The sequence below is a fragment of the Phocoena sinus genome, chromosome 16, assembly GCF_008692025.1.
Source record: "Phocoena sinus isolate mPhoSin1 chromosome 16, mPhoSin1.pri, whole genome shotgun sequence".
In the NCBI taxonomy this organism is placed as follows: Eukaryota; Metazoa; Chordata; class Mammalia; order Artiodactyla; family Phocoenidae; genus Phocoena; species Phocoena sinus.
In genome coordinates this window covers 27941526-27969259 of record NC_045778.1, presented here as the reverse complement: position 1 = coordinate 27969259, position 27734 = coordinate 27941526, and the positions used below count along the sequence as shown (strand labels likewise).

The 27734-nt window shown below is 40.1% G+C and overlaps 1 protein-coding gene across 4 annotated transcripts in view; it reads right to left on the bottom strand.

Moving 5' to 3' along the window:
- LRMDA (leucine rich melanocyte differentiation associated) overlaps nucleotides 1–27734 on the bottom strand; it is a 1257159-nt gene that overhangs the window by 220341 nt on the left and 1009084 nt on the right. For all 4 annotated transcript variants that reach the window (XM_032608114.1, XM_032608115.1, XM_032608117.1 and 1 more), the window contains one exon: nucleotides 12880–12964. In XM_032608114.1, the coding sequence (XP_032464005.1) occupies nucleotides 12880–12964 (85 nt within the window). The remainder of the gene's footprint in view (nucleotides 1–12879; nucleotides 12965–27734) is intronic.

The window sequence follows — 27734 nt, the reverse complement described above, 5'->3', positions numbered from 1 at the left end:
GAAGATCCCACATGCCACAACCAGGACCCAACGCGGCCAAAAATAAATTAAATAAATAAATAATAAATAAATCTTTCAAAAAAAATAAAAAGCATTTTATTTTACGTTTCCTTTTTTTTTTTTTTTTTTTTTTTTTTTAACCAAGTCTGGGAGTACTCTGCCTTTTGATTTGGTCCATTCCCATTTATTATGACTATTACATTTCTACCAACTCTTGCCATCTTACTTCACTCTTCCAGTCACTCATACTTACTACTCTGGCTTAAAGATAGCTCTGTTGAGTGATGCCTGAAGTAAGGATGGGGACAGGCATACAGATGGGTTGACCCACGTGACTACCCATGGAGGAGAAGGCTTACCTTGTTGGCTGCTATGAGGTTCCCCAGTGGCTCCCTGTGCTTAACAAACACCTGAAGCTGGTCCTACATTTTAAAGAAGGTCTCTTCCATACTATCTCATCCATCTTGCACAAAGTCTACATAGTTCCTGATCAACAACAATATCCCTTCTTGTTTTTCAGTTAGTTATTGGTTAGGTTTTTTTAAAATTCCCCTGTAGGGAGTAGTGTAGAGTAGTGTAATATCACTTCCATCATCTTTGCTAACACCTTAAGACAGCCTCCTGCCTCAGTAATAGTAAATGGCCTACAAGATGCTATAAGATCTGACCTCTGATATTGTTCTGACTTAATCTCCACTCCCCTCAATCCACCCCTCCCCTGCTGGGTTACTTACCCCAGCCACACTGGCCTCCTAGCTCTTTTTCACGTATGCCAGGCATGCTCCTATCTCAAGGCCTTGCACTTGCTCTTTCCTTTGCCTGGATGACTTTTCTCTCAGATATTATCAAGTTCCCATCTCTCACCTCCTTAAAGTTGTTACTTCAATGCCACTTTCTCAGTGATGGCTTCTCTGGCTATCAAGCCTCAAATTACCACTATACAACCCCTCATCTCCGTTGCCTGCTTTTCATCATATTCTTCTCTCTAACATATTCTATGGGGCTTTTCTTTTTTTTAATCTGAATTATCAATCCTTTGTCTTACCAGAATGTAAACTCTCTGAAGGCAGAGATTTTTGTCTGTTTTATTCATCCCTCTATCCCTAATGTTTAGAACAGTGCTTGGAATAAAGTATATATTCCTTAGATATCTGTTTAATTAATTAACAAATTTCTAGGGATTCAGAAGAAGAAAAGGAGGCTGTAGAACATGTTCCTTATGCTGTTTTAATTCTTCTTATGCTTTACAATCTCCCAGATATGCCAGCACTCACTGCCCTGACTAACCTGTTCTCCAGGGGACTTTACGTCTTTGATTTGTACACTGTATGAAGCAAGGTCTAGAAAGATTCCAGGGAAGCAGATGAAGAAAGGGAGAAATTAGACATAAGAGGAAAGCTCTCTCTTGAGGAAAAAAATAAATTGTGTGGGAGAATGGCTATATGGGTTTCTTTAATCAAAAACAAAGAAAGGGACTGCATCTTATCCTTTTTGACTCTCCTTGATTTTGGAGAAACTGATGAGGTATAGCAAGATAAATAAAGGAATGAAGAGCTAATCCACAAGAGAGAAGACTGTTTTATTGCTCTTACACAGATGTCTGTCCTTCCAACACAGGATATTTTTTTTCTTTGGGGGAGGGTGGGAAGAGGGGTAAGGGAGCAGCAATTTAAATTGGAATCTCCAGGCAGCCTGTGTTTGGGAATTAGCATTGCATTGTTTTCCTGGCTCCCCACCCCTTCTTGTCTTTTAGCTGAGAAACATTTGCCCTGGAACAGCACACAAAGTTTGCATTAGCATCCCTGAGGATAGAACTTTGACCCCACAGACTAAGGAAGCTACAAATGGAAAATTCCAAGTTGCTATACTCTTTATTTTCATGCTAATGCTTCTGCAGAGAGTATTTAAAGAAACAGATGCACAAGAATAATAAAGAGTCCAGGACTAAGAACTCCTCTGACAACAGTGGAGTGTTTTTCCAACATGGTCTTGTATCTGTCTGTGCTTGCAAAAGTCCGGAGGGGTCAAGGTGAAACCCTGGTTTCATTTAATTAAAAAAAAAAAAAAAAAAAAAAGCTGAACTAGCATTGACAAAGAGAACCCTGGATCTGTGTTTCAAATCCTGATTGGATTTGAAAGTTGTATAAATTTCATTTCACTTCCTCCAGGCTACACGATTCAACTCTCAAAGACAGATGAGCAGTACAAGGCCTTGGGGAATGGTGGTTTCCCAATCACCCTTGCCAATCCACACCTGAGTTCAACAACACTCATCCTTTCCTTAGATCCAAGCTAAATGGCACCCACTGTATTTCCAGCTCCCTAGATACTTCCTTCGTATTCTGTACAACAAAACAAAAAGACCTCTCATCTTTTTTTTTCAGGATAACTTTATCCTGGGATTAAAGTCTCAAGTGGAAGACATATCAGAGCACTACACTCTGCAAAGCCAAATACTCTCAACATTCTTCTCTTAATATGCAAATGGAACTTACATTTTACTTCACCACAGGCAGGCCCTGCTGAGGGAGCTGTCAGAAGAACAGAATCATCCTGGCTAACCCCTGCGATAACGTTCCTTCGCACATGTACCTCACCTAGATTATGGCCAGAAATTAAGCAAGAACTCCACTTGGTCTCTCCCCGAGTTCTCTTTCACACTCTGAAACGGCCCAGGGAAGATTCCTCCAAGTTTGTCACCTATATAAATGGTTTCACTCCAGTGGTGGCTTTAGAATTTTTATATTCAAAGTACACAGGACCAACAACTGGGCGGAACTGTGTAAGTGGAGAGGCAGGGGATGGAAGATTTATTGTGAAACTGTGTTTCTGTATTAAGCACATGTTTTTCTCTCAGTCTGTAGGTTTCTATGAGGTGACTTGGAGAAAGGGGTCTTAGATATTTGGAAGCAGAGAATGGAGGGATTAAAGCCCTTTCTTTACACCTGAGTAAAAAGAACTTAGCAGTGGCTGCTCCTGTGAGATAAGATAAACCCAGCTTTCTTTCTCCTTTCATCTATTTGCTTTCAACTCAGTTCTCATCTTCATCTGAGGCCACCTCCCCATACTTCCGTTCTCACTAACCTTCATAGGAAGCCACCTGCGCATACATCTGTTCTCACTAACCCCATGCTTCCGTTCTCCCTTTCCTGCACTCCTGCATCTAGCTTGACCTCTGCTTTCTGTGTGTGCAGGGCCTTCTTTCTCCAATTAGACTACAGGTTTCTTGAAGGCAGAGCCCACAGCTTCCCTTGCATTTCCCACAACCTCCCAGTCCAGAGTGCGTCTGAAAAAAAACCACGGTCGGCTGACTGATTGAAGAAACAGAAAGAGGCCCCAGCAGTGACCTGAAGCATATGGAATTCTGATTAAGGGAACTGAGAAGTCAAAAGGCCCAATTCCACACCCTTCATAAAGTACACACATCCCGACAAACCCCAAGTTATTGGAAAAGTAACAGCCCCGTCCCCCGACCAGCCTGAACCAAGAATTGCATTAGGACGGATGAAGAACCAGAGCAGTAAATATTAATGGCTGGAAGGGGGAACAGGAGGACAGAAGGCTGAACCGAGCAGGTGTTCACTCACTCAGTTTCAATCCACTTGCAGCCAACGACGTCATCGTTTGGCCTTCTTGAGCTCACCGACAGGCCATTTTTCATGATTTTACCATTTCTGGCCAAACGCAAACTTTTTAATTAAATGGACTACACGATTCCAGATGTTTGTTTATTTGTTCCAAAAAGGTTGTAAAAGCTCTACATGAGGAAAAACCTGGGGCAGGGGTAAAGTTTTCTCTAAGAGAAGGGGAAACAAATGAGTGGAAAGACCTGGGCCTAGGAAGTTAAGGCTGGGCAGAGCTCCCAGCAGAACAATCTAGACCAAAAGCATTGGCTTTCAAAGAGCTCTCCTTCCAGAAACCCAAGATTCAGGAATAAAACACCCTGAGCCCTTATTCGTTTTTAAAAGAATGTAGCTCATCTTGAGCCAAAGGCTCGAATGAGAACACATTTTTGTGGCTTCCCTGCCTGCTTCTTATATGTTTGTTCCTGTTGCCACGAGCTCCACTACATTAATTCCAGCAGTCTTCCGTTTAACAGGCCAGATTATAGCTCATGCCTGAGTGGCAGTGGAGAATCCTGCAAGGAGGAATGTGAGAAGGGCTACAGGCAGAGACTACAGCTTCCCATGAACCAGGCCAGCTTCCTTGCAGCTGTCTGCTCTCTGGTACCCTCTACCTCTAACAATAATCAGTCATTAAGTCAGCCAATTGCATTTGTTACAGAATCGTTCTCATATTTCTTCCCCTATTCGCCAGCTACTCCATCCTTCAGCATCAAATGCTAGATTATTTCACCATTATCTTAATTGATGCTGGGCTCTAAATTTTGGTTTCAAAAACCAACGTCAGAAAGACTTTGAATCACATGGGGAGGAAAAGCATTGATTGTCCATTTTCTCTGATACCCGAGCCAGGGATACCCTGGGACCAAACCATCAGCAACCTCAAACCACAACTCCACCATGGCTGTAAGGTTCCCTTTACATCGCCCCCACCCCTGCTCCACTGGCCAGTGTCCTGGCCCCAGCTGTCCTCCCCATCTGTTACCAAATTGTTGCCTCAATTACCTTTGCTTGAAACCTGCTGTTTGGAGGCAGTATAGTCTGCAGTCACATAGCTTGGTGTCAAGAAATCCAAAGCTTCCAAAACTGGACCACACTCCCTTCAAGGCCATCCCACAGTGGCCTCCTCAAGTCCTGGCTCTTCTCTTTCCAATCCCCTTGCATACTGCTTTCAGATTAATAACCATATAGCACAGCTTTAAATCCAATCTAGATGCTTCTGCCTGTTCAAGGCCTGCCATAATACAAATCTGTTCTACAAGTAAACTTATTTCTGAATTTTTCAAAACTGGGCCCCTTCCTCCAGTCAGTTCTAACTATTCTTACCTTTTCTTTACCCATTTCCTTTTTCTGGAATGCCTTTCTTTTGCCATCCACCTACTCATGCCCTACTTGTCCTTCAAAGCTCAATGCCAATACCCTCCAAACAGCCACGCCTGACTATTCTAGCCTTTACTGATTCCCTTCTTTTCTAAGCAGTTTTAGCACTTACATGGCTTTTACCAAGTGAGGCAACTCTTAATTATATAATATATAATATCTGTTTGGTTGGCATTGCTTCATTTTTGGTATCTCCACAATCAAACTATAAGACAGATTCCATGCTCTCTGTTTCTGAGCTCTCCACAAACCCTAACATATACTTTGTTCACAGTGGATACAAGATAAAGACATACTGGAGGACTCCTTGAATGACGGTTCTCAGGGCAATACTTGTCATCTCAGAAGACACATTTGACCATGTCCCAGCTCTTCCCTTGCAACGGAAGGGAGAAGAAACAGCTCAAGTCTCTAAAACTTCAGGACATTTAGAATCTTCAACCCTGTCAATTCCGGACCCTCCATTTTTTTTTTTAAACAGAGGGACGTATTTTTTATCACTATTTTGTATTTGGTCTGTCTGTTGGAGCAAGGGTTATCCTTCGATCTCTCATCCTACAGAAGGAAGGTTGATTGCTGTTGGGGGTGTGCAGCCAGATTCCGTTCTGCCCTCCTCGCTTTGCTCTGGAACGGAAGAACCAACTCCACAGCCCCTCTGTGCCTATGAGTGCACACAGTTCTGCCCAAAGACTAGAAATAAAGCAATTGCAGAGACTGCAAATGAAAAATCATCCTTGAAGAAAAAGGATACGAAATGGACCCCCATGGATTTCACACACTTAAAGGAGGCTGCTTCAAGTTCCTGGCTAAAGTCCATGCCAATCCTGGTAATAGTCTAACAGATTCATCCATCTTCAGATTCCACTTGGCTTGCTCTTCCATCACTGCCAGCTTCCCAGACAGCGAGCACACACTTGCACATCTGTCTATATATATGTGGAAGTTTTAATCTACACCACCCTCCATTCCAATCTACCCAGCCCCGCTCCACACAGAGTGAAGCTATTGACCCTGCAAAGCAGCAGGGAAATGAATTTGATGACCCAGACTACTGTTTTTAAACCATTTCAGCAAGGCCTAGAATCAAAGGAAAGTACAATTTATTCAGCACTTAGTAAAGTCCTTTTACTTAGGAACAGAGTGCACAGACTGAAAATAGACTCCCGCTGCCACACAGATAAAATAAACCTGTCAACCACTACTGTCAAATCACTAGTCACCTCGATTAAATAAAAGAAACATTAGCATCTCTCAGCATCTGAGACTTCCACCAAGATTCTAAGCCCATGAAAGCATTATGAAGGGAAGAAAAAACTAAAGTGAGGGGTTCTGTTGAAAATGTCATCAGAGGAAAGTATTTTACATAATTAGAAAATGCTAATAATAGCTCTGCACAGGGAACCAACACACTCTTTCCTCACACAGCCAGGGCAAAGCCACAGCACGGAGTCTGAGAGATGGCAGCCGAGGCCATGTACTTGCTTGGCAGGACCCACAGACCAACCGTGTCCGCCTCAGCAAAGAAGGCTTCCTTGTCAATTGCCAACGTGATTTTCTTTTTCTGTTTTCTTCTCTCTCTCTTTTTCTCTCCTTCTCCCTCACCTGCTCTCCCTACCCACCTCCTTGTTTCTTTCTTTTTTCCACAGCTTTCAATACACTTTGCATAGAGGAGAGTTGGATCCATCATACTTCTATGAACCTTCAATGAATCAGTCACATTTTATGAGAAACCATGTGATGGTTAGCTCCCTTGAAAGACTGATCAAAATATTCTGGAAGACTGAAGGCAGCAAATAAACAGGCTGCCTGAGTCATGGGTCTGATCTTAGGTGAGACCTACCAGGCAAAGTCACCATAACCATCAGATTGCTTGTTCCATCTCTTTAAATGGTCAATGAGAACCAACAAGCAATAGGCAAAAAGACTCCTTGATGCTGAACTGGTAAGAGAACCCAGATAAATGCACCTGCTTTCCTTGAGTCTTTGCTATTATTCTGCGTGGATTTTGTTTATAATGATCAAGTCTACTTAAGCTTTCACATTCCCCGTGGGTTGACATTAGCAAAATGGTACAAATATGAAAAATAGAAAAAGGTTTTTAAATTGTCTGAAAGAGACAGATTGCTTCCAAATCCTATAAGCCTAAAACAAATTGTGATGAAGTTTGGTTATCAAGCAGCCCCATCTTGTGCCCTCCCGGAAGTATTCTGCTTGCTGGTGTACAGTTTTTCTGGCCAACATCTCCCCATCCCAAACATCTTTGCCTACATTGACACATCTTCACCTACATCCATTTAATTCTCCTCTGATTCATTTCACTTTGGCTTATTTGAATAGTTGAAGCAAAACCCTCTGCATTTATGGCTTCTGAAAAAAGGTATTTTATGATATCTCAGGCTGAAACTGTTTAAAAAAATAAAACTAAAAAACGCCAGCAGTTTTTCCTTCCACCTTTTTTTTCTTTTTTGGATGACACACATTGAGCTGCTTCATGGAGAAATACAGAAACATCAATTGCTAAGCATAAAATGCAACTCACATTAAGGAAACTACAAACGATAACTAATTATGATAAGTTGCTATGTAAATCACTCTGTGATGGTCCCAGCAATCAATTTCCAAAACAAACAGACCAAGCCCCTGGTTGGAGAAGAGGACGAGCTACTAACGACTGTGTCAACAAAAATAATGGCAAGATTGCCAACGATGGATAGAAGTGGGGTATTATCATCTCCAAGCAGCTTTTCGTAACAGATTCCCCTCCATTTCTGGCTTTCTTTCTTTCATACCTTTAAAGTCCAATGCTTAATCTGACAAGTTAACTATGGCACATCTTCAAGACTGTATAAGCATCAGGGGAAAAAATGTAATAATTCAGGGATGTTCACTGGGTTTGCAATTACTTTGCAAAATGTGCGTGCAAACAATTGGAATGGGACCCTCAACGTGATAGCGGTTGGCAAGGTAGGATTATGGTAGATGTGCCGGCTTGGCTGTTTTGTTTTTCTGTTTGTTTGTTTTTTGCGGTATCCGGGCCTCTCACCCTCTCACCGCTGTGGCCTCTCCCGCTGCGGAGCACAGGCTCCGGATGCGCAGGCTCAGCAGCCATGGCTCACGGGCCCAGCCGCTCCGCGGCATGTGGAGCGGGTTCGGACCGGGGCACGAACCCATGTTCCCTGCAACGGCAGGTGGACTCTCAACCACTGCGCCACCAGGGAAGCCCTTGGCTGTTTTAATTGGGCATCACCACTACCCCCTTCTGAGGTTTTCTCTGCAGCTCACAGGAGAAACTAGAAACTACATTTCCCAAAATTCCCTGTGTGCATAGTTCTCGGTTAGAGAGGGCCAAAGAGAGACACTGAGTATGATGTGGAAATCCAGAGAGGAGGGGCAGGGCAATGCGTGGGTAGTCCTAACCTTTGAAGAACTTCCTGAGAATCACCGCCGCCTTGGTGCTGCAGACCGAGGAAGTCAGGAGGAGATTCCCAAGTATTCCTGAGATGCACAGAAACTTCAGCAAGCTCTTGAGAATCACCGGTCACAGAGGTGAGACTCTGGGTGACACCTTCCCTGTCAGTCCTTTCCTGTATGTGTAAGCCTCTCATTCCTTACATTAAAGCGCTTCATAATTTGAATGGCGTGCATTCAATTTTACCTGTCTGAATTCAGGTTGATACCATAGCATTTTTCCCTTTGGTTTTTCAAACTATCTCTGCTCCTGAATGTATAGATTTGTAATTTTTAAAAAAGGGCGGAGGGAGGGGAGTAACAGGCAACTCTTTTGACAGAAGTTGGCAAGGACGCTGTACTTTACCACAGCCTTAGCACAGGCTTTCGAAATGCACCCCAGGCAGCGGATTGCTTTATGTGTCCTGTGTAAAGGACAAAGGTCTGGGGTGGCCTGGGAATCTAGGACACAGAGCTTGGATGTTTTTTCCTTGCCTCTGTTGCTGAGTGATTCAGCTCCCCTAGCAATTGGCGGGGGGGTGTCTTCCTCTGTTAAATGGGAAAACTAACATTTACCCTCTCCATCTTATTGGGTTTATTTATGGTCTATGATCTAAATAGAAATGTTTTCCCAAAAGACACAATGGTCTATAAAGATGCAAATTCTGCTTCTAACAGCTACCAGATAAAGAGTGGCACTACACGGCATGCAGGGGTATATCCATTTCTCTGATAAACATTTCAACATTCCTCATAATGTGGCTACCCACTGAGGAGGTAAGTATGTATGCAGACTATCACTAGGTAGCAGTTGGAATCACTGGCATAGCCCCATATCTCCCATATTCTGAAGACATGCTCAGACCTAGAGAAGAATTCTCAGAGAGTCTTTAAGCGGACCATTCTAAAACCCTATCTTTACCACAACCTGCATCTTACTGAACTTCCAGCCCCTTCTTTGAGAACTTCTGTTCTAGTAAAATAATTCCATGAGTTGCTTTAATTCATCCTAGTCCTTTCCATCATCAAAACACCAGTGTTTGGAAACTCTGACATTAAAATAACTATCTACTTGGAAGTTGTGCAATACGGCTAAATGCCTTCTGGCAATGAACCAATAGATACAGCTCCAGTCCATGATGGTGTGTGTGGGTTTCTGAAAGCAACAGAGTTGAGGTTTGACGTCCACAAGACAGGCCACTCCCTTCAGTATGTGCTCACCCCCAAAGGCAGATGGGTTTCTTTCCTCAGATGCAATCAAGTTACCTCGCAATTTACGTGCAACGGGGGTACTTAGATACCAACAAGAGGTACCTAAGTCACTGACTTTCCCCTGGGTTTCTATTACTCATCATTTACTGAACAAATATTTATTGATCGCTGATTAAGTAGGAGGCCCTGTGCCAGGCACTGCGAAAATAGTGGCGAGTAAACAGACATCAGCACCTCCACCCCCTACCCCACACCAACCCCCCCCCCCCCCGCCCCCGCTCCGCCCCACCGCCAAGAGTTGCCATCTGGGAAGACAGTCCCTGAAAAGGGAAAACTGACCTGAAGCAAATGGATAGGGTGAGATCAGAGGAATCTTCTTTGGAGCTGTTGTACTGAAGCTGATACCTGACTAATGAGTAGGAGTTAATGATGTGAAAGGGAAGGAGAGTTAGAATCTGTACTGCCCCTCAGGGAGCTTTCATTTATGAGGAGTTCAAGACATACATAGACCTGACCCCTGTCATACAAAGCAGAATATGAGCAATGGCACTAAGGAGATAGAAACAAATATGATAAGTACCTCAACTAGGGGAAAAATTCAATACAGGTAAGATCAGTAAAAATTTCATGCAGGAAGAACAAAGTACTGGGCATTACTGTCCCCATGAGGTTTAGATTATCTACACGTTACAGATGGAAAAGTAGAGTCCCCTGTCTCCTGATCATTATTCTGGGCCCAGACTTCCTTTGCATTTGAATCTACAGTCCTTAGGACATGAATCTCTGGCCTATCATACTCGACATTGGAAGTTACATAAAAGGACAAGCAAAGGGAAGATGGCAAGTATAGAAAATTAGCAATTTGCACATGAACTACTGCCCACCAGTTTGTGTAGTCGTTGGTGCGGAATGAAAAGAGATTGGGAACCGAATGAACCAAAAATTATTTACAAATAGAATTTCCACTTAGGACTTTATAGACCAACTTTCAAACATCATGGAGGATTTCACCTGGGAAAGAATTGGTGTTATTTGCCTTCACAACGTGGAAGTACCTCTCTGGATAAATGTTTGTAGGCTGTTGCCATGAAAATATTAACAAATGACACTCAAAAAGTTTGGTGATTTATGGAATCAGAAATTTAGAATCATTTCTTTCACTTAAATACAAAATAAACCAAGATGGCCTTAAGTGGTTTCATTCTGGATGCTGAAAACTATGGCTTTCCTCATTTGTCACTGCATGATTCATGCCAAGGTGAAATATATCAGTCACATATTTTCCCCACGCACATCAGTCCAATAAAAATTCAGCCTAATGAGCTTCTTTGGTTCTCTCTTTACTGGTCTCCTCATGAACATTAAGTCCAAAGACCTGGCCGTCGTTTCATGATGCTGTCTTGCTCTTTTCAACATCCAAGTACTTAGCACAGATCAGGCAACTAATGCCTCAAATGCATTAAATTCAAGGAAATTCAAGACATCTGCTCTTGGCTCCCTTTAAATAATGTTTTCCCTATTGATGTTGGGCTCTGATATCATTCAAGGGGGCCTATTTTCACTCTAACCATGTTAGGTATTTTTCCATATTCCAAATATTAACCAAAATATCTTCAAAACTATTGTTTTATATTCCATTTCTTCAAGGTTCAGATTCTTTATTTTACTGTTACGACGACAGATGACCTTTGCCCTACTACTGATGACTATCACTATGGGGTCCCTCCTGCTGTGAAATCTCAATTTCGTGGCCACATCAACTCAAGTAGGCTTGAGGGCTCTGAGACTTCAGTTCCTACTCATGTAGTCAACAGGCTACACAGTTAAAACTACCCTTATTCAAATGCAAGAGACCATCTATGAGAATAGGATGCTAGGCTTAATTTGTTATTCCTTCTAGAGAGCGTATTATTGTTTGCCTAGAGGAATCCCCGCCACCCCCCGCCACCCAGTAAAACAGTCTCTAAAGGGATATACTCACAACCTTCATAAGGACACTCAGCAGAAGAGATCTGTTCACACCCCTCAAAATACAACATGTCGGCAGCTAGTTATTCTACCTGACTTTGAGCAAAATTGATTTTCACAAGTTTGACACTTACTGAATGGAATCACAGTTGAACCCTAATTGAACCAACACATATTCAAATGTAGAAAAGTTCCACTGGGCCCAGACATCAAACAGACAACACAGGTCCAAGTCACAGACACCTGGAATCCTGCGTTACTCTATGGACCGTTTCCTGCAGAATATAAGTGTGCCATTTGCCTGAAACCTCCATGTCTTCCTTAGAGGGCCAGCTCTACTTTCTGATAATCTCTACAGACTTGGCTCCGACCCACCCATCCTGCTGTGCAGCTTGGATGACAAAGCTGGAAGAGCCCTTATTCAGTGTCCCCTGCATGTACAAGGGTAATTTCCTGCTTGGAGAAGCAATGTTTAAAGTATGTAATGCCCTCAATCTTAGCCTGTTCTTACTTATCCTTGGAAGGTAGATTCACAATTACGAAACATGACTGTGGTCATAACCAGAATAAAATGGGGTAAACAAGTTACATCACGTGGCCTCTTCCTGTCCTAACTAATTCCAACAAAGCTGGTCACATAGTCCTTGGCCTGAGCAGCCAGGTTAGGGATAAAGCATGTTTAAATTATATTCCTTGCAGACTTTAGAGATGGCAATAGGAATTCAAGGCTTTGGAAGAACTGGGTAAGCCAAATTAAAGTTTCAAGGATCAGAGAATTCAGGGAAAACTGCATATTGATTCGCCTTAATGTTGCTAGGCAAACTGGAATTCCTTTTAGCTGTAACGTAGAGTTCATTCATTTCGAAATTACAGATTTCAACTATTATACTCCCAAACAGTGACACTTTTACAAATATTAGTGAGTTTCCTAATTTCTCTCCATCACTTTCCCTGGAGGAAATGACCTCCTTAGTAATTTTTAAGTACGATAATCTCTTTGTTTAAAGAAAAAGTATCACAAAATTATATTCCACCATAGACGTATTTGCCTTCCCAATAGACTGCCACGAAATTCTGTTGAATATGAGTGAAAATCACTAGGCTTGACAGGTATGGTTTTCTCATCAAGGACTTGAAAAGCACTGTGTTCCTTCCAAAGTGCCGAGACAGCAGTAATGAGCCCCGAGCTCCGCACAGGCTGGTGTCCCTCCCCGCAGCCACTGAGAGCAATAAAAAGCAGGGTTCCTACCTCGGTGACTGGTGAGTTCCCTGGAAGCAGAAGGCAGGGGTGTGTAGCGGCTCTTCGGAGAGGCAGCAACGCTGTCACTGGAGGCCTGCGTGAAAAAAACCACACCAACATGAAGCCACACCAAACACTAAATACCTTCATTTACCCAACTTGTCTCGTCGGGATCTGGGTTTGGAGAAAATATTATGGACCAAGACTCTTCTTAGGAAGCAAGAGTTGTCTGTGTTGAGATAATATTCTGCTAAGTGTAGGGTCGATTACCAAGCTTTCAGGGGACTTGGTACAGGTGGAAGGGCTCTGACACAAGGGGATAGTTTATTTACTGTGCTGAGCTTCAAGGAGGAGGAGGAAAGGAGAAGTTGAAGGCAGGAAATGATGCAGATTTCGATTTCTGCCACAGGCCTCCTACCAATACTTCCCACAGATCGAATGTTCACTGTGCGGAGATTTCTATGGAAACCAGTGAAGAGGCTGAGCTTTGCCCCCAGGGTGGATGGGACAAACAAGCCTGGTTTACTGGACCCAGTGGCATGGAGATAATGGGAAGCTGAAGACAAAAGGCCTGGCAGCATGAAGTGACCCTAGAGAAGGATACAAACCATTGCAGACCCTGCAACTGGGGTTCTGGCTACATTTTACAACAGCACTGAAAAACCCATCTGAAATTTGAAATACAGTGGTCGTTGACAAAACTTTGCCATTTCAAAGTCTAAAAGAAAATATTCTGAAATCTGTCTATGAAGATGTTTGTTTTTTTTTTAACTGTACACAAGGCTCTTTAACCATTCGATTCTATATAGTGTGACGCAGGCTGCTAACTCTCTTTCCCTAACACTACATCCATGGGGGCTAAGGCAGGAGGAAAGGACCACAGCCGGAGAGTCAGGTGTCACTCAGAGCTAATGACCAGTATGTCACATTCTGAGTGTGGCTGCGTGGAGTACGAAGCATCACCACTGCAATTCTTACTGAGACTTCTGAATCAAACACTACTTTTTTTTTTTTTTTTTAATATCCAAAAAAGAACATCTGCTAGGATCAAAATCCTAAGCTTACAACCTTTCCAAGCTTCATGAAAAAGTAAATTTCATTAATGCTACATTTTTCTTTCTGGAAAAGGAAATACATTCTATGGGATATATTTGCCCTGGTAGGAGGAGGCCTTTTCTCCAAAGAGATTATCGACATTATAGGAATCAAAACTAAGTAGGAGATTAGACCTACTTGCTAGAAAAACCCTTTAAACCCTGTTTCTGACATTTGAGATGTTTGATTAAGCAGCTTTCAGTAGAGACTTACAGAAAGAGTTCTGAATGCCACAAAAGCAGAAGCTCTGTCCCTAAGGTAGAGACAGATTTCGGGTAGCATTACTTCATCTCAGCAGCAAGAGAAATATATGGTGTTAAAAGTTTGATCCAAAGGTATTGGGGTCTAGAAAGATCAAAGTTCAGTCACCAAGAAAAATGTTTTAAAAAGTACCCAAGATTTGTAAGATACTGCATCATTAGACATTTAGGATGCTGCAACAATGTAAAAGAGTCAGCAATTAGATTAAAATTCAAACATTAGAATCACCAGGTGTTTCTCCATTTGGCATCAAGGTCTCCTGTAATCCCTACATGATAAATGAGACACAATGACATGTTCTGAATATGGCATCTATTCAATGCTCGAGGTAGGATATATGCGGCAGAGGAATGGGGAATGTCCTTCCACAGATCTACTGTACTTCCTCCATAAGAGGCCATAGCTTCTTTCTCTGTCAATGTTTCTACTCCACCTTGTTGCTAAAAAAGCCTAAAATTCCAGGATGAGTTTTAGGTTGCTATATTGTGATATTTCTTGGTGCTTTTAATCTCCATTTGGGCTGCTGACAACTTGATGACAGCTTTTCCTAAAATTACTGGAAGAAACTACCTTTCAGCAAATACCTCTGACAGGGAAAAACATACGAGTTTTGTAACCAAGAGTAAAATAGAGATTTAACTTTTATTTCCAATTGTAGTCAAAGCAAAAACTGTGTGGCTTGAGTTCTGTTTTGCAGTCATCATTCTTCGCCTAGCACTTAATTACTTTTCTGCTAAGTGTCCATTTATAAACTCAAGTCATGGAAAAGAATCCAGGAAGAGAACAATTTTGCAAACTATGCCTTTTGGTGAGACTTTCATGGCTGGATGTTGGGGAAAACCGCTACAAACCAAGGTTCTAACTACCAGTTCTTTGACTTGGCTTTTAGCAAAATGAACTCCATGTGATCTTTTCAATAGTGATGTTGAAAATTATGCTTAGAAGCATGATTCAGAAAAGCACGATTATCATATGAAAGAAATGGACAAGACAATGTCTTAAATTTGCATTCTACCTGCCCCAGAATAAAGGACTCCCCTTGAAACTGAAGCAATACACTCACAGTGTATCAAGAATGAAATAATAGAAACATAAGTGGAAATATTTAATGTTTTCTTTTACCTGGATTAATGAAGGATGCCTAAAATGGGAACAGGGAAATCGGGGTAAATCGGAATCCTAAGAACTACAAATAATTCTCAACTCTTTAAGTACTTGCCAAATTTTCTAACGACCTGTGGCAAAGAATTACTTTTACGTTTTACTTTTTAAATCACCCGTTAGAGAATTTTTGCAACATCTACAATAAAATATTAGCATCCAGAATACCTATATCCCTAAATAAATAAAAATATAATAAAAAATGGGCAAAGGAAATCTCAGACAATTCAAAGAAGAGGAAACCTGAGTAGTCAATAAATAAAAGAGAAGATGGTCAAATTTACTAGTCCTAAAGGCAATGCAAATTAAAACAAAATGCAATTATTTTTTTGTCCATCATAGTTGGCAAACTTTGAAGTCTCACAATAGCGAATGCTATAGAGAATGAAGGACAACAAATCTCTTAACCTCTCATCCTTTGCCAGTGGGAACGTACATTGGTTCCACTACTCAGGAGAGTAGCTTAGCAATATCTAATAAAATTGAAAACTGGTACTGCAATTCCCTTTAAAATATATACAATGGAAAATTTTACTCAGGTCTGTAAGGTGGAACATAGAACAATGTTTATTGCAGCATTATTTACAACAGAACAAATTGGAAATAATTCAAATGTCTATCAATGAGGAAAATCGATAAATAAAATGTTGTATATTCATATGACAGAATAATATTTAGCACTTAAGAGCAATAAAGCTGATTTATATATCTCAATTTGAGTAGCTCTAAAAATTTAATAAAAAGTGAAAATGCAAGTTACAGAATGATAAATGTAGTGCAATATTATTTATGTAAACGTGTAGTTCTTTGATCTCATATGTGTATACGGAAAGGTCTAAAAATTATAAAAGTTATACACTAAATTCATGAAAATGGTTGCCTCTACCACAGGGCACAGGAATAGGACTGGGGCTAATGGGAAAGAGGGTGAGCTTCAATTTTACAGATAAGGTTTATTTCTTTTATTGAAAGACATGAAAAAAAATGTCAAGATATTAGAAAATACAAACCCTGTATGGTAGCTGAACATCCTCATTAGTTTTCAAACTTTTCTACATTTTTGCAATTTCTCAAAATTAAACATGAAAATTGAAAAGACAGACTCCTATTTTCTCTCTGATCCATAAGTCCTATGTTGATATAAACCCATAATTAGAGGAAATTTCCTCTAACAATTTTCTAGTACTTGCCCAACATGGATTCAGGTCATCTCTGGTTGGCTTTTTGTGATGAAATATCCCATTTCTAATTCTTCCAAAGCTACTGAGTATGACAATAGAATGGAAAAAGCCGATAAGCAGTAGTAACTATAAATTCCCCCTTCACACCAAGGCTTGAAATGCTCGTTCCAGCCCGGTAAGCCCTTCTGCTTAAGATCTGCCAAAGCATACTGAAGGTTTCTGTACTTGTCTCCTACTCACAATTGGAGAGTTGCTAATAATTTTTTAAACTCACATCAATAATGATAATGGTCACTAATATACTGTGCTTTGCAATTTCTATAACGCAGGAAGGAAGGAAGAACTTTGGCAACCTCATTGGAAAAGACTGAATGAAAGTACAGTACAAGAGATTTGCAAAGTGAGAATTTCACTCTGCGGTTCCAGAAAACAAATGTCTTTAGATGAATGTGTACAATTCGAGCCCCCTCCCATTGGGTGCGTTCCATGAAAACCTGCATTCCAGTGGATATTTCTGAACATCATGGATGCCCGGAAGGAACATGATACAGACCACAGGAGGAGAGATTTGGCAGGCTTCAAGACAAGAAGGGGGCAGCTACAAAGTTGTTTAATAGCCATAAATCTCCCACTATTTTTCACAAAATACCATCTAAGACCACAGCTCCACAACTCATTCCCCATCACTCAGCTCAAGTGGAGCGCTCTGGCATGCTCACTCACCCTTAAATCATACACTGCATAAAGTGATCCCAGGTCTGGGAAATTTGTCAGCCTCTTTCAAGTAAAAGCAATCTTCGCTTTTCATCACAATTCATTCCCTGAAACTGTGGTATAAAGCTGACTCTTCTAAAAACATTTATTTTCTCTCATAAGAAAAAGTATCACTCATTTATTATTAAGGATTTAATAAACACCTACTATATGCCAGGCCCTGTGTAGAGAATACCAAGAAAAAGAAAATGAGGACCTTGGCTGCATTCCCAACTCATCAAAAAAAAAAAAAAAAAAAAAAAAAAAAAATAAGAAGGAGAAATTAGAATCATGATTAATGCTGGTTAGTAAGAGTCACCAACTCAAAGCCTGATCCCCATACTCTGCATCATCACAGAACTTTGACCCTGACCTCTATGATGACAGCTGAACACTTGGACCAGTAATTACATCCTTGCTTATTTCTTCTTCATACTAACAGGGAACTTTCAAGATTAACTCTACTAACTTTCCAAGATTAACTATACTGTTACCCTTGTACCCAACATGCTGCTAGAAAGACAGAAAGAAGTCAGTGCATAATGCTTGAATGAATAAAACATTTTAACGTCAAAGAGAAAACTATACACCATGACTGTAATTCAACACAAAAGTACAGGCCAAGTTGTCAGAATCAGAGGTAAAGACTTGACAGCATCTCAAGGATTAAGTTAAAAGCCACAGAACCGGCCTAAGGTGGAGTCTTCCCACTTGCTCACATGTGAAGGCACCAGGCCTTTCAGTGTGAGGACAGACAGAAAACCTCCACCACAGACCCACTGTGCTGGAAATGACAGACAGGTAGGGGAACAGGAAAACCATATACTGGTCCAGAGCCAGAAGCCAAAAAACTGAGACAAAAAAAGGCGGTATGGTGGGATGAGGATGAGCCAGGAACCAAGGGACCAAGAAAGGGCCCGAATGGGCAAAAGGAAGAGTCTGAAAAACAGCTGAGCATTCAGCTGACTGATGGAGGTGAGGGGTAATTCAGAGCAGAAGTCAGTCAAAGAAGGGTTGGGGTGAGGGGGAGGGTTGTGCCGAAGGCTCTCCGGAATCAGGAAGCCCTTTGCAGGCAAAACAGCCTCCAGAGTTTGCCACTGTTTGTATCTGATCTACACGGGGTCCAGTTCTGCCAGTGCCTAAAAGGCCATCAGGCCCAGAGCTGTAGTTCTGAAATGTTTATAAGAGGAAGGCAGGCAGGAAGGAAAAGAAACAGGAATGGTAAACAGGAAGCAAGGGCTATAGACTGGGCATTTTTTGGACCTTTACACAAATAATCAAATTACGGAATGTCAGAGCTGTAAAAGACCTTTTCAATCATCGAGAGTGGCGGTTTCCAAAATACTTTTAACAGACACTCATATAACAAGAAAAAATAAAACAACATAAATACTGGGCATTATGGAAATATTCATAATTACATGTGGTAACCAAATATAATAAAAGACATAAATATGCAAAATTTTTATTATACAAAATTCAGTGAACACAGTTAATATAAGAACAGTACATCCACTACGATTTTTAACAACATAAAATTTATAACGGGTAAAAGTTAACAAGCAGAGATTGAAAGATTTTTGTGAATAATGTGGTTTGGGAGGATTTAATTTTTAAATTCTATTTAATGGTGCCATTGCTTCTGGCAGTTTAAAATATTTAAAAATTAAAATCCTACAAGGGCCGATCCGAACACATTTTCCAACAAGTATCTTTCCAATCCCTCCCATCAAAGGGCAAGGAGAAGCGGCAGAAGGAGGGACAGTAGGAGTTAAGGAGGAAGGAGATGGGGGGTAGAAAAGAAAGGAGGCACGGGGTGGGATAGGAACAAGTGTTTCTTGAATGCATTCTAAGTCTAATGGTTTTCCAATGTGTCAGTATATCCTATTATTACTCTCATGTGAGAAAAAAGAAAACTGAGGCATGGAAAGGATAAGTCACATGTCCAAGACTACACAGTTCTAAAATCCAGAGTGGGATTAAAAACCAAGTCAGGAGGACCTGCGTGGAAGGGTGAGAGGCAGCACATTGGAAAGGAGGGCCTCTGGAGTGTGGAATTCCGGAGTTTGGAGTCGTGTGGCTAACAGGGGCTTGGTGTTCTGGCCATGTGTCAAGCCTGTGCTGCTGAGGTGGGAGAGCCGAGTGCAGAACATTGGTCCACCAGAGACCTCCGAGCTCCAGGTTAATATCAAACGGCCAGAGCTCTCCCAGAGATCCCCACCCCAATGCTAAGACTCAGCTCCACTCAACAAACAGCAAGCTACGGTGCTGGACACCCTATGCCAAACAACTAGCAAGACAGGAACACAACCCCACCCATTAGCAGAGAAGCTGCCTAAACTCATAGTAAGGTTACAGACACCCCAAAACCCCGACCCCCAGATGTGTTCCTGCCCACAAGAAAGACAAGATCCAGCCTCATCCACCAGAACACAGGCACTAGTCCTCTCTGCCAGGAAACCTACACAGCCCACTGAACCAACCTTAGCCACTGGGGGCAGACACCAAAATAACAGCAACTACGAACCTGCAGCCTACAAAAAGGAGACTCCAAACACGGTAAGCTAAGCAAAACGAGAAGACAGAGAAACACACAGCAGATGAAGGAGCAAGGCAAAAACCCACCAGACCTAACAAATGAAGATGAAATGACATGAAAAATAATTCAGAGTAATGATAGTAAAGATGCTCCAAAATCTTGGAAATAGAATGGAGAAAATACAAGAAATGTTTAACAAGGACCTAGAAGAACTAAAGAGCAAACAAATAATGATGAAAAACACAATAAATGAAATTAAAAATTCTCTAGAAGGAATCCATAGCAGAATAACTGAGTCAGAAGAACGGATAAGTGACCTGGAAGATAAAATAGTGGAAATATCTACTGCAGAGCAGAATAAAGAAAAAAGAATGAAAAGAATTGAGGACAGTCTCAGAGACGTCTGGGACAACATTAAACACACCAACATTCCAATTATAGGGGTCCCAGAAGAAGAAGAGAAAAAGAAAGGGACTGAGAAAACATTTGAAGAGATTATAGTTGAAAACGTCCCTAATATGGGAAAGGTAACAGTTAATCAAGTCCAGGAAGCACAGAGAGCCCCATACAGGATAAGTCCAAGGAGAAACATGCTAAGACACATATTAATCAAGCTATCAAAAATTAAATACAAAGAAAATACAGCAGCAAGGGAAAAACAACAAATAACATACAAGGGGATCCCCATATGGTTAACAGCTCAACTTTCAGCAGAAACTCTGCAAGCCAGAAGGGACTGGCAAGACATATTTAAAGTGATGAAAGGGAATAACCTACAACCAAGATTATTCTACCCAGCAAGGATCTCATTCAGATTCCACAGAGAAATTAAAACCTTTACAGACGAGCAAAAGCTAAGAGAGCTCAGCACGGCCAAACCAGCTTTACAACAAATGCTAAAGGAACTTCTCTAGGCAGGAAACACAAGAAGAGGAAAAGACCTACAATAACAAACCCAAAACAATTAAGAAAATGGTAATAGAACATACATATGGATAATTACCTTAAATACAAATGGATTATGCTCCCATCAAAAGACATAGACTGGCTGAATGGATACAAAAACAAGACCCATATATATGCTGTCTACAAAAGACCACTTCAGACATAGGGACACATACAAACTTAAAGTGAGGGGATGGAAAAAGATATTCCATGCAAATGGAAATCAAAAAAACCTGGAGGAGCAATTCTCATATCAGACAAAATAGACTTTAAAATAAAGACTATTCCAAGAGACAAAGAAGGACACTACATAATGATCAAGGGATCAATCCAAGAAGAAGATATAACAATTGTAAATATTTATGCACCCAACACAGGAACACCTCAATACATAAGGCAAATGCTAACAGCCACAAAAGGGGAAATTGACAGTGACACAATCATAGTACGGGACTTTAACACCCCACTTTCACCAATGGACAGATCATCCAAAATGAAAATAAATAAGGAAACACAAGCTTTAAACGATATATTAACAAAACAGACTTAATTGATATTTATAGGACATTCCACCCAAAAACAACAGAATACACTTTCTTCTCAGGTGCTCATGGAATATTCTCCAGGATAGATCATATCTTGGGTCACAAATCAAGCCTTGGTAAATTTAAGAAAACTGAAATCGTATCAAGTATCTTTTCCGACCACAATGCTATGAGACTAGATAGCAATTACAGGAAAAAAATCTGTAAAAAATACAAACATATGGAAGCTAAACAATACACTACTAAATGACCAAGAGATCACTGAAGAAATCAAAGAGGAAATTAAAAAATACCTAGAAATGAATGACAATGAAAACACGACGACCCACAAACTATGGGATGCAGCAAAAACAGTTCTAAGAGGGAAGTTTATAGCAATACAATCCTACCTCAAGAAACAAGAAACATCTCAAATAAAAAAACCTAAGCTTATACCTAAAGCAATTAGAAAAAGAAGAACAAAAACTCCCCAAAGTTGGCAGAAGGAAAGAAATCATAAAGATCAGATCAGAAATAAATGAAAAAGAAATGAAGGAAACAATAGCAAACATCAATAAAACTAAAAGCTGGTTCTTTGAGAAGATAAACAAAATTGATAAACCATTAGCCAGACTCAACAAGAAAAAAAGGTAGAACAGTCAAATCAATAGAATTAGAAATGAAAAAGGAGAAGTAACAATTGACACTGCAGAAATACAAATGATCGTAAGACATTACTACAAACAACTATATGCCAATAAAATGGACAACCTGGAAGAAATGGACAAACTCTTACAAAAGCACAACCTTCTGAGACTGAAGCAGGAAGAAATAGAAAATATAAACAGACCCATCACAAGCACTGAATTTGAGACTGTGATTAAAAATCTTCCAACAAACAAAAGCCCAGGACCAGATGGCTTCACAGGTGAATTCTATCAAAGCTTTAGAGAAGAGCTAACACCTATCCTTCTCAAATTCTTCCAACATATAGCAGAGGGAGGAACACTCCCAAACTCATTCCATGAGGCCACCATCACCCTGATACCAAAACCAGACAAAGATGTCACAAAGAAAGAAAACTACAGGCCAATATCACTGACGAACATAGATGCAAAACTCCTCAACAAAATACTAGCAAACAGAATCCAACAGCACATTAAAAGGATCATACACCACGATCATGTGGGGTTTATCTCAGGAATGCAAGGATTCTTCAATATAGGGAAATCAATCAATGTGACACACCATATTAACAAACTGAAGGATAAAAACCATATGATCATCTCAATAGATGCAGAAAAAGCTTTTGACATAAGTCAACACCCATTTATGATAAAAAAAAACCCTCCAGAAAGTAGGCATAGAGGGAACTTACCTCAACATAATAAAGGCCATATATGACAAACCCACAGCCAACGTCGTTCTCAGTGGTGAAAAACTGAAACGATTTCCTCTAAGACCAGGAACAAGACAAAGCTGTCCACTCTCACCACTATTATTCAACATAGTTTTGGAAGTTTTAGCCACAGCAATCAGAGAAGAAAAAGAAATAAAAGGAATCCAAATCGGAAAAGAAGAAGTAAAGCTGTCACTGTTTGCAGATGACATACTATACATAGAGAATCCTAAAGATGCTACCAGAAAACTACTAGAGCTAATCAATGAAGCTGGTAAAGCAGCAGGATACAAAATTATGCACAGAAAGCTCTTGCATTCCTACACTAATGATGAAAAATCGGAAAGAGAAATGAAGCAAACACTTCCATTTACCATTGCAACAAAAAGAATAAAATACCTAGGAATAAACCTACTTAAGGAGACAAGAGACCTGTATGCAGAAAACTATAAGACACTGATGAAACTAATTAAAGATGATACAAACAGATGAAGAGATATACCATGTTCTTGGATTGGATGAATCAACATTGTGAAAATGACTATACTACCCAAAGCAATCTACAGATTCAACGCAATCCCCATCAAACTACCAATGGCATTTTTCACAGAACTAGAACACAACATTTCAAAATTTGTATGGAAACACAAAAGACCCCGAATAGCCAAAGCAATCTTGAGAAAGAAAAACAGAGCTGAAGAATCAAGCTCCTGGTCTTCAGACTATACTACACAGCTACAGTAATCAAGACAGTATGGTACTAGCACAAAAACAGAAATATAGATCAACGGAACAGGATAGAATACCAGAGATAAACCCACGCACATACGGTCACCCTATTTTTGATAAAGGAGGAAAGAATATACAATGGAGAAAAGACAACTTCTCAATAAGTGGTGCTGGGAAAAGTGGACAGCTACATGTAAAAGAATGAAATGAGAACACTCCCTAACACCATACGTAAAAATAAACTCAAAATGGATTGAAGATCTAAGTGTAAGGCCAGACATTATAAAACTCTTAGAGGAAAACATTGGCAGAACATTCACTCTATGACATAAATCACAGCAAGATCCTTTTTGACCCACCTCCTAGAGAAATGGAAATAAAAACAAAAATAAACAAGTTGGATCTAATGAAACTTAAAAGCTTTTGCACAGCAAAGGAAACCATAAACAAGACCAAAGACAACCCTCAGAATGGGAGAAAATATTTGCAAATGAAGCAACAGACAAAGGATTAGTCTCCCAAAATTTACAAGCAGCTTATGCAGCTCAATATCAAAAAAACAAACAACCCAATCCAAAAACGGGCAGAAGAACTAAACAGACATTTCTCCAAAGAAGACATACAGATTGCCAACAAACACGTGAAAGGTTGCTCAACATCACTAACCATTAGAGAAATGCAAATCAAAACTACAATGAGGTATCACGTCACACCAGTCACAATGGCCATCATCAAAAAATCTACAAACAATAAATGCTGGAGAGGGTGTGGAGAAAAGAGAACCCTCTTACACTGTTGGTGAGAATGTATATTGATACTGCCACTATGGAGAACAGTATGGAGGTTCCTTAAAAAACTAAAAATAGAACAATTATAAGACCCAGAAATCCCACTCCTGGGCATATACCCTGAGAAAACCATAATTCAGAAAGAGTCATGGACCACAATGTTCATTGCAGCTCTATTTACAATAGACAGGACATGGAAGCAACCTGAGTGTCCGTCGACAGATGAACGGATAAAGAAGATGTGGCACGTATATACAATGGAATATTACTCAGCCATAAAAAGAAACAAAGCTGAGTTATTTGTAGTGATGTGGATGGACCTGGAGACTGTCATACAGAGTGATGTAAGTCAGAAAGAGAAAAATAAATACCATATGCTAACACATATATATGGAATCTTGAAAAAAAAAAGGTTATGAAGAACCTGGGGGCAGGACAGGGATAAAGATACAGATGTAGACAATGGCCTTGAGGATACGGGGAGGGGGAAGGGTAAGCTGGGGCGAAGTGAGAGAGTGGCATGGACATATATACACTACCAAATGTAAAATAGCTAGCTAGTGGGAAGCAGCCGCATAGCACAGGGAGATCATCTCAGTGCTTTGTGACCACCTAGAGGGGTGGGATAGGGAGGGTGGGAGGGAGACGCAAGAGGGAGGAGATATGGGGATATATGTATATGTGTAGCTGATTCACTTTGTTATAAAGCAGAAACTAACACACCATTGTAAAGCAATTATACTCCAATAAAGATGTTAAAAAAGAAATCCAAAAAAGAAAACCAAGTCAGCCTGACCCACAGATTTCAAGAGGTTTCCCCAGCGCCACAGCCTCTCAGCAGCAGAGGCCCCAGATCTTTGTCATACTCCACTCCTGGCCATCATCCACTTTGCCTCACACCACTGTCAACTGGGCACTTATCTGGTCCCTTCTGCAGGACTGTCAACTTCAAGAGCACAGGGGCCAACACCTGTATTGATAGTGAATGCCTTGCAGCTCCTAACAAAGCAACTTCTCCAAGCATTAAGAAAGGGTTATCAAGTGAGAGGGAGTTTACTAATAGCATGGGCAATTTTAAAGGCAGAATATCTAATCTTTAAAGAAACAAATAATCATCTTTGACCACAGAAATATGACGGAGCACAAGTTAATATTTTACCGTTAATTATTAATCCCCGCTGAGGATTTAGTTTTTGTCATATGTTCAAACAGAATGTAATCAGAATGTAATATATTACAACCTCCAAGTAATGAGGGTAATGAGGGTGTACACATGGTTGTGTGTGTGTGTATCACATTTCTTGTGTGCTAATCGCATGGAGGCATTTTAAGCACACGCTTTCATTTAACTATCTCAACAACCTTAAGGAGTATCATTATTACTATCATTTTATAGATAAGGCAGTCGGGATTTAGAGAGGTTAAATAACTTGCCCAAGAGCACCTATCTAGCATGTGGGGAATTTAGAATTCCAACCAACGCATCTTGATTTCACAGCCTGAATCCCAACCACTGTGCAATGAACTCGATGCTCAAAGGTGCCTGGCGAAGAAAAACTTCCTGGGTTTAGTACATATACTAAGACAGGTTATATATTTCCAGTAAGATATGATTAAATTCATGTGAATATGCAACATGTTTTGTGGTCTGGCGTATACATAAAACCATTAAGTTATTTATTAAAAATAATTGACGATGCAATGTAGACATAAGAGTGCTTCAGATCTCTTTAGCCCTTTGGGGTTGACATAACCAATGGTGTCTATGGTCAACCTCTACCAGCTCATAAAAACCAATGGTTAAAATTTCAGGAATGCTGTATTTAAGTTGCTAAACACAGCCATTATTTAAAATTCAATTATATACACTTGCGATTGGATAAATTTAAAGGGTATTATGTAACCAAACTCAGTACTTTCCAATTATTTTATACAACTTTACTACTATTTATGTTCTTGAAAGTATTCATGTCTATTATATCTACATAGTGTAAATACTATATAATGATATGCTATAATGATATGCTTATAATGATATGAGATACTTCGTATCTCTTCCCATCTCTTCAGTGATGTCACTTTGGTAGCCTGACATCAGCCATGATAGGAGTATTTACAGCAGAAACTGGCAAATGCTACAAATTAGGGATTTATTATCTTGATTTTTTTTTAACTTAAGAAAATGATGGAAACATGTTAATTACACAGATTAAACTTACAAGTTATGTTGTGTCTGTAGGTATTACGTTGTGAATAGCACCAAAAAGTTGAGGAAATATTCTTCAAATATTCAAAAACCACTATCTGATTCAGTAAAGAAGTTGCTCATGCCATTGACAAAAGAGTAAAGTTCTGACATACTCAGTAAGAAAAAAATATAGTTGACATTCATGTCAGGACTACACTTAATCATCAATTGCAACCTTACGTTGGCAATGGATATGAAAGTTTGGCCAAAATAATACAAAATATTTGGTGAGACTGAACAAGCTGAATGGAATTTATAACAAAAAGGATTATATATTTAATTTTATTTGTAAATTGTGTGCTACTCATCCTTTGTATACATAAAGATTACAATAAGCTTATGCACACATTTATATGCATAATGTTTTTTTCCAGAGAGCTGGTTGCTAAATATTTCCAGCACAGTACTACATATAACCCTTATTATATAATGTCTAAGGTATGTTTGGGGCTATAGAGAAAAGGATAATTAAGAAAGAAGCTAATTAAGCTTCAAAGATTCTGTCTTCAACTTATTTGATGTCTGATGCCTTACTGACTAAGACTTAGATCCAAGCTCCATCCGGCTACATGACCTTGGGTATTAAGCTCTTAAAGCTATACTTTCCTCCACTGTAAAATGGTAATAACCATAATAGTCATGATGATGATCACGGTGACGATAGTTAAAAATTGCTAACACTTACTTGTGCTTACTTTGTGTCTGGGACTATGGTAAACACATTCCATATATTAATTTATTCAATTTTTACAACAGTTCCATGAGGCAGTTCTGATTCCTATTCCTGTTTTACAGATGAGGAAAACTGAGGCCCAGAGAAATTAAGCAGGTTCTTGGGTTACTAGTATGTAGCAGAGCTGGGCCACAAAGCCAGGTAGCTTGTCTCCAGTGGCTACTGCCTTAACCATTATGACACTATACGACCTTTCTTCCCATTAAAGGCAAAGAATAAATAAGGTAAGAGATGAAGATCTTAGCATTGCTCATTAAATATTAACGTACTTTTACTTCACTCCAATTTTGCATAACATCTTACCTATTCAACTAGATTTCAGTTTCTTGAGAGGGAGGGCTACGGTTTTATGGCTTCTACCTTTCATAGTAGCTGCAACAGGGACATGCACACTACGTGTAATCAAATTATTTATTACTTGAATAGACTCTACTCCTCACTTGTCAAGCAGAAAAGCACTACTGAGATCCCTTCTGAGGGCAAAAGTAGTGAGATCTTTAGCCTAGTT